This window comes from Gossypium hirsutum, chromosome D01, assembly GCF_007990345.1.
Source record: "Gossypium hirsutum isolate 1008001.06 chromosome D01, Gossypium_hirsutum_v2.1, whole genome shotgun sequence".
In the NCBI taxonomy this organism is placed as follows: domain Eukaryota; kingdom Viridiplantae; phylum Streptophyta; class Magnoliopsida; order Malvales; family Malvaceae; genus Gossypium; species Gossypium hirsutum.
The window spans coordinates 29388510-29396939 of NC_053437.1; the positions used below are offsets into that span (position 1 = coordinate 29388510).

An 8430-nucleotide genomic window follows, 5' to 3' on the forward strand; every position below is an offset into this window, starting at 1 on the left:
ATTATTGTCACAATTCTATTAAATATTTTTTTATGAAGAATTATATTTTGTAATAAGTAAGATCTTATATTTTAAATTTTGTAATACAGGTAAAATGACCAAATAATATTTATTATTTATTATTTACATATTTTTATAAAATATAAAACAATTCAATAAATCACCCTGGCTAAAGGCTAGTATAATCTACTTACCATTTCAATATATATATATTATTTAATTTTAAGGTGCAAAGATAAGATTACTGTTTTGAAAAATAATTGTAAAACTTCGGTTGGAAGTGAAGGAGTGAAATCTCTATCCTAAAACCATGCAAAACCAAACAACTAAAACCCTAATATTAAGGTGGGAAAATCCTAAAAATAGGCATGGAAATCACCTATAAAACAACCCTTACTACTCTCCTTCTCCTCACCTGCAAGAAAATAAAAATAAGAAAACACAAAGAAAAAAAAAAAAACTAAAGTTTTTCTGCAACAAATTAAGGCAGGTCTCTCCAACACCATGGACATGAAGAAGAAGATCTCTTGCGCTGTCATATTCGCCGCTGCCTCAATGAGCGCAGTCATGGCAGCAAGCACCGCCCCAGCTTCCTCACCAGATGGCGCCCCACTTAGCTCCGCCTCAGTTGGCGCTGCACCAGCTTCTGCACCAGGCCCGGACTCCAGCGTTGCAACCTCAACCTTGCCTGTTCTTGGGTCATTGGTTGGAGCCTTCATTGTCTCTTTCTTTGCTTAAATTATGGGTTACCTGCAGTATTTGAAGAGATCATATATAACTTACATACCATTTGTATTCAAGAAGGCTCACGTTCCGTTCCCTTTATTTTGACTTCTACTGATTGAAGATTTCTTTTTCTTCACTTGTTCTGTAATGTGAGAATTTGAATTCCTTCTTATATTTTGCAATAAAAAATTATGGTTATGCTATACAGATTTTTTCTTTAATCCAAAATCAACATCTCATAAATTAAACAAAATATCCCTAACAAGTTCCCTAGTTGCGCCAATCTATCCATTAGATGTGCTTAAGTAAGGCTCCATCAAACTTGGTGATGAGTGACCTATAATCATTTACAAAGAAACACATTGTTAAACTGAGTATTAGCCACGATCTCAGCATACCCTCTCCCCATTACCGATGCCCACACAGGATCCGTCAGTGTAAGTTTGACAACACCAGCCATCGAACCTGTATGATTCTAGGGAAAGGCCGATGAAACAAGTCGCCGTAAGAGCAAAATATATACATAATAGATGGATGAAGAATGTCTTCAATACTTGGATCAAAACCAACCCAGACTTAAGATTCTGTCTTCCTGGTTGTTATTGGTTAATAATTCAATTTATTTGTTTTTTCTTCGAAATAATAAGTTCATGAGTTTTAATTGTTCTTTGTTATAGTATATGTTTGTTTTTTAATAATATGATGTTGAAAACCCAAATTATTGTTAAAAAGCATGTAAAATCTCTAAAATATTCTTATATATAATAGTTGATATTGGAATTTAGATATATTCGGTTTACCCTAATAGAATAGCATTAAATGGGAATGAAATAAACAAGTAATAACCATAATGTAGTTTGGTTGGTCCAAATGTAATAAATAAGTAATAAAGTATTACATTATTTGGTTATTTGAAACATGTTATTTTAAATAAATATATAGTAAAGTATAAAAACATATTTAAAATAAATAAAATTTAGAATATATTTAAAATGCTTTCAAAAAACATATTTTTTTAAGTGAAATCTTTCATTTAATAAAACAGATGTTGGAAATAGAGTTATTTTTTTTAAAAGAAAAAGAAATTAACAATCGAGTAAAAGACATGTCATCCTTCTACTACTAATGAGTCTGATCATTTTAATTTAGAAAACAAAAATGATCATGGTCGATGAAATCCAGAGTTTTGGACTTCGTAGTCCTTAAACCCAAGTAACCAAACAGAGGCCAGAGAAAAGGACTTGATCTTCAACTTAATAACTTATGAAAACCAATTGTTTTTTTTTCAGATGTTGGCAACAGCCGCCGCCTTCATAGTAGCCCAGAGCATCTTCTTCTTGGCGTCCTCCATTGCCCCAACTTCCTAAAATATATAATCAAATATCTTACCCATTTGACGCGCCATCATCTCTTACCCCTAAAATTGCATAAAATATATAATCAAATATCTTAATTAAAATATGTATCAGAACTCGATGAACATGAGACTCTTACTAGAATTTAGTATTTAGGATTCCAGATTCCTCCTACTTTACTCTCACACCCGCCACGGAGCTCAACCCCCTGTTTTTCTGAGGGAGGCCAAAGAGCTCCCCCAAAATGACACAGAAACCAACCCGAAAATGGTTTCCAGTGAACCGGCCAGGCACCGTAATTGGGTTAGGGTACATAACAATAATCAGGTCACGGTAAGCAAAAACAATCTCACCCTGCCCTGTCCTCCCCCTTCCCATCCTTCACATCCAAAACATTCCAGAAAAAAAAGTAACTTCTCAAGATAAGTGCAAATGAGCTTTCATTTTTTAAGTAACTACAACAAAAGCATCATCTCACGTTTCTTAGAGCATATAACGCAATTTGCATTCATATACTTGAAAGACATGCATTTTTGCATAATTCTCACCACATCCAACTTCAATAAAATCCAGGTGAGACCTACTGCCGCTTCCGTTTTGAGTTGTTGGAGGCCTTTTTGCTTTCAACTTTCCTCTTCGCAGCTTCAAATTCTTCTTCAGTGGGTTCAGACTCTGCGTTACCCCCATATTTGGATACCAGTGATGAAAACATGGAATCAAATCGGTCTTTCCTCTCATTTCGACGCTGAGATATAATTGCAAATAGATCTGATTCTGGCTGTTTATTTGATCTGGTAAATAAACAAAAAAAAAGAGGCACATTTTTACATTATAATCAGCTCACGTAAATGTCTTAAAAATCTATGGGAAAGACCCAGTAAAAAACTCACTTCCCCTTCCTCCTCAAGGGACTCGTGGGTGGCTTCATTTCGGCTACTTTCTTTGCCCATTTCTTATAGGCTTTGGATTCTTTAAGTTCTCCTACACAGACAAAAAAACAAAGAAAGGTTCATACCAAGAAAAGCTCAAAGAATAATGCATATCCCAGTTTTTGTAATTCCGGACACAATAGTGGAATAATCAATTAGTTCATCCATTCTTAAATTGAATACAAATTTAGCTCCAGAGACGAGTGAGATAAATCAATTTAGCTCATTTGCTCTTAAACTGCTACATAGCTTTGAAATGTGATCCATGTTTTAATTATTGCTTGTGAAGATATTAAAATAACATTGCTTAGAACTAAAAGCCTAAAGGTCTCACCATAGAGGATCCTGAACTTTCGGTCATCCATTTTTAAATCGAAAAACCAGGGAAAAACTATATGAAAGACTTTAATTATACTTTTTCCTTTTTGCCTAAGACTTTAGTACTAGAACAGGAGATTTATAAGACAGCTTGTGAAAATAAATTCCCCAAAAAAGCCTCACCAGCTGCTATTGCCTCATCAAGCATGTCCTTGAAACGGTGTGAATCAAGCTTGGGATCTGAACAAAGCATAGAACAGAAGAGCCTGTCAAGGCAAAAAAAGTATCAGAACTAATCTCAAAAGCCTAAAGGAAAGGACAACACTCGGCCTCTCTTACTTATTCATATTGCCCTTGAACTTCCTGTAAAGATCAATCAAATCTTTCTTCTCTGAATCAGACCCCCTATAATTTGCTTCAAACTCTTCAATATCAGCATCGGTGACCTGAAACAGATTCAACCAGTGTAAACAAAATGGAACAGAACCCCAAAGTTAAAGTGACATAAAGAGAAACAAATGCCGTAACCTTTTTGTACATAGTCCTGAAAAAGCTTTTCAAATTCTCAACAACATCCCCAGCAAGATCCTGATCAACAAAATCACAGGAAACGAATTAGATAATGCATTTTTCACATAAAAAAAGAAAGAAAGAAGATACAGATTTACTTACAGTGTCATCAACGCAACCTGTTTGGTCATAGACAGCCCGTTTCTCTTCGTCACTGAGAATCGATATGACCTTTTGCAACTGCTGAAATTTCTCTTTGGCTTCCTGTATAAGTAAATACAATGCGTTACAAATAGATGAAAAAGAACCAAATTTTAGCTTCATGTTCTTCCCTTCAACAATTCCACACACACACACAGATATTTGAAGTCTAATTTCAACGTACAAATTAACTTCAGTTTTTTACCTCATCACCAGGGTTCTTATCAGGATGAAGTCTCAGTGCCAACTTATAATATGCTTTCTTAATCTCTTGCTGAGATGCTGCTTTTTCGACTCCAAGAATCTGCAAGCAACCAGTCGTTATTGGGTATCTGCTGCTCAAATTTCTAATGGAAATTTCAATGAATAAAATAACCCAAGAATCTAAACAACCACCTTCGAATGAAATTCCAATATGAACCTATTACATATACATCCAAAGGCAGCCCATATTACGGGGGGGGGGGAGAGAACTCTTACTTCACAATCACTGAATCACAGGTAAAAACAACCCAAAACCCTAATTTTCGAAATTAAAATTTTAAAAGAAGAGGGGAAAACCTCATATAAGCTCTTTTCGTTTGAAGAAGAATGATTGCCCTCTTCTTCTTGAACTACTTCATCCTCCTCATCTTCATCGCGTGAAACCCTAGATTTCTTTCTCTTTCCCATTTTAGCACAAATTATTCAAAATAAAACAATTGATTCAGAAACTAAAGAGTGAAGAAGAAATTTTGGTTTATTTAATTTATAGGGTCGGTTTTGGGCTTTGACTCCTTCCCGCCATATGTGTTTCAACATTTTTCATGTTTGGCATGTAAAATAAAGTAAACTAGTTTACAGTCCCTTGTATTAATTCAATTAAATAAAAAAACATTTTTAAAAAATCAAATCAAATCACAAACCATTGTGTTATCACCAATTTATGTTTATGATTCATCATTTGTATTATTTTAATTTAATATAATTTCACCCTTTTACGTAATCTTATTAGTTAGTTAAAATAGTTGATACCCTTAATTATTTATAGTCGAATTTTTCTTTATAATGTTCATCCCAACTTCATGCAAATATATATATTATTTAGACTAACGGATCTCATTGTAAAAATAGAGAATCAAATTAAACTATAAAGACGAAACCCCAAATTTGAGCATAATAGAAAAATCGAAACTGCAAATTTTTACTATTATCTTATAATGATTAGAAAATACTAATAAAAATATAATGACTAAAAAAAAGAGACATCATTAATTTCGTTCAAGTAGTTAACACCCTTAATACTTTCGAAGGTTTACATGGATTTTTTAAGCACTTATTCTAACTCTTCATGTCAAAAATTTTAAAATTTTGTTAGAATAATATTATTTTTCCAAAATAATCCACCTAAAGAATTCAATCAATGTAGCCAACAATATTAACTATTTGAAATAACTAATACCATTATCAAATATAGAGACCAAATAGGTTAGAAATTAAAATATAAAAGTTAAATCTTAAATTTAGATATAATAGAACTATAAAAAAAATGAGATTTAACCATTGTTCCATTATCCCAAAAAGAAAAAAATAATGGAAAGACATCTCGCACATGCCAGTTTATGGTTACTCCGTCAGTCACGTCATCATTTAATAGTAAAAATTGATAAATTTTTTTAAAAGAATAATTAATTTACTCTTTGATAGAATGTATAGAATTAATTTACTATTTTTTGCGTTAAAAAAAGAGAAAAAAACAATTCGATATAATACTTTTACCCCACTTAATACCTGATAAAAGAGGATAATGCAATTATCAATTTTCCGAGTGACACTGAGTCATGCAATCACCAACTCATTGCTTTTCTTTATTTTTTATTCTTTTTCTATTTTCAATTATATAAATTTTACGGGATTTTTACTAAAATATTATAAAAAAATAAAATATTATACATTTTTTATTATTTACCAAAATAATACAAAAAAACAGAAAAAAAGGCTGCGACTGACGTGACAGGACAGTGGAGGAGGGGATGCCATAGGCGGCACCAGTTGTGCCTCTGGCAAAGGCAGTACCGATGGTGCCCCTCCAACAGGCGGCACTATCTATATAATGGGCCCATTCGGCTGGTGGGTGGGGGGAAGAGAAGGAGAGGGAAAGAAGAAGAAAGAAAGAAAGAAAAAGAAAGAAAAGGAAAGGGGAGGAAAGAAAGAAAGAAAGAAAAGGAAAGAAAAGGAAAGGAAAGGAGAAGAAAAAAAGAAAGAAAAAGAAGGAAAGAAAAGGAAAGGAGAAGAAAAAAAAAGAAAGAAGAAGAAGATGAGGGAAGGAAGGAAAAAGAAAGAAAAAAAGGTAATTTTTTTATTAATTTAATTTTTTTGTAATATTTGTGTAAAAAATTTATGTTATGTACATTGTATGTGTTTTATTATTTTATTTAACATATATATTTTATGAAATTTATTTAGCATGAAAAAATCCATGTTATGTACATTGTATGTTGATTAGGAATTTTTTTTTATAAAATTTATTTAGGATGTTGTAATTAGTTTTTTTAGAAAAATAGCAATAAAAATAAAATGATAAAAAATATGTTTAAGAAAACATAAAATACGAAAATAAAAAAAAAACGGAAATTGTATATTCACCGAAAGTAATAAAATCCGAAAAAAATGGTATATTTAAAAAACACACTAAATTAATAAATTTCAAACATAATGTACTAAAATAATGTAAAATAATAAAATTATAATTATGATATTTTTTAAAGTAATAAAATGCGGAAAAAAAAATACGAACAAATGGCTGAAGTAAGAGTGTTTTACTAAATTATTTAGAAATTCAGAAATAATTAATATAAATAGTTCAAACAAAATATACTGAAATAATATAAAATAAGAAAATAAGAAAATAATATATTTTTATTGAAAGTAATAAAATTTGAGAAAATAATACGAGCAAAGTGCAGGAATAAGGGGTTTTTTACACTAAATTAATTTAAAAAACACACTAAATTAATAAATTTCAAACATAATGCACTGAAATAATGTAAAATTATAAAATTAGAAATTATGATATTTTTTAAAGTAATAAAATGCGGAGAAAAAAATACGAACAAAGGGCCGAAGTAAGCGTCTTTTACTAAATTTTTTAAAAATTCAGAAATAATTTTTAAAAATTCAAAAATAATATATTTTTATTGAAAATAATAAAATTCGGGAAAAATATGAACAAATGGCCGAAATAAGAGTTTTTTACTAAATTTTTTTAGAAAAAAGATAATGTAAAATAATATACTAAAATGATGTACTAAAATAATAATAAAATAATAAAATACGAAAATAATATATTTTTATTGAAAGTAATAAAATTCGGGAAAATAGTATGAATAAATGTCTGAAATGAGAGTTTTTTACTAACTTTTTTTTGAACTTGCAGGCATCGCAATGACTCCATTGATTCAACCCGGTAGACACATATCTGATGCGTCTAATAACGTGGTATGATTTATTATTTGTTAATCACGGGTTCTATTTAAAAAGGATATACATAATATATAGAAATAAATTATGTTGTCGTAATATTTTTCTGTAATTTAACACTATCAGGACTCGTACCGAGTAATAAGGGGCCGTGTGAATGGTTTAAAGAAAGCTTCGGATGCACGATTGATGTCGTACTTGGAGCAAGCCGGATTTGGGTCAGCATCATTGATCCGGACCTTCGACTTGCGCTATGATTTATTATCTGCGCTAGTGGAGCGGTGGCGCCCGGAGACCCACACATTTCATTTTCCGTGTGGGGAGTGCACGGTGACATTGGAGGATGTTGCAATGCAGCTTGGACTCCCAATTGACGGGAGTCCCGTAACGGGAGTATCTTCATTTACAGATCCGACTGCACTTTGTTATCAGTTCCTAGGAGACTCGCCAAAGGACGATGAGTCAAATTTTACGAGCTTGAAATTTACATGGCTGAAGGTGAGTTGATGTGCGCTGCTCGAGCATACATCATGCATATCCTAGGGGGAGTACTCATGCCCGATGCAAACAACAAGAAGGTGCATATGATGTACTTGCCCCTATTAGTTGATTTGTCTAGTGTTCGCTCGTATGGCTGGGGCTCCGCCGTTCTAGCAGTGTTATATCGGGAGCTTTGTCGGACGACAAACCCGGATGTTGTAGACATGGGCGGATGCCTCACATTGCTGCAGTCCTGGGCGCTCTATTGGATGCTATTTTTGGCATCGGTTAGTCACCAACTGTATGTTTATCCATTAGTGAATAGGTGATAAAATATAACTTGTCATTATTTGTAGTCATAGTATATTGACTAATGTTACCAACCCTAAACCCTATATTTATTTTTGGTAGGTGGAGTCTTTATCCAGGTATCGAGAGGTCGCACACTGTCC

At 32.3% G+C, this 8430-nt stretch overlaps 1 protein-coding gene across 1 annotated transcript; it reads right to left on the reverse strand.

Annotated features, from left to right (window-relative positions):
* Nucleotides 1-486: 486 nt before the first annotated feature.
* On the reverse strand, nucleotides 487-4873 carry LOC107920917 (chaperone protein dnaJ 6). The gene is made up of 9 exons (XM_016850747.2): nucleotides 4601-4873; nucleotides 4245-4343; nucleotides 4001-4102; nucleotides 3857-3916; nucleotides 3668-3774; nucleotides 3512-3594; nucleotides 2972-3062; nucleotides 2630-2872; nucleotides 487-2143 (listed from the first exon to the last, which is right to left on the reverse strand). The coding sequence occupies exons 1-8, from the start codon at nucleotides 4709-4711 to the stop codon at nucleotides 2662-2664; spliced, it is 864 nt and encodes a 287-aa protein (XP_016706236.2). The 5' UTR covers nucleotides 4712-4873; the 3' UTR covers nucleotides 487-2143; nucleotides 2630-2661.
* Nucleotides 4874-8430: the final 3557 nt, after the last annotated feature.

Bases quoted from the DNA above. Each gene is read 5' to 3' on its own strand.
- LOC107920917 (XM_016850747.2), bottom strand. From the start codon at position 4,711: ATGGGAAAGAGAAAGAAATCTAGGGTTTCACGCGATGAAGATGAGGAG. The intron at 4,344-4,600 runs GTTTTCCCCTCT...GGTTGCTTGCAG, and splicing joins ACGAAAAGAGCTTATATGAG to ATTCTTGGAGTCGAAAAAGC. The intron at 3,775-3,856 runs GTTACGGCATTT...AATCTGTTTCAG, and splicing joins TCAGGACTATGTACAAAAAG to GTCACCGATGCTGATATTGA.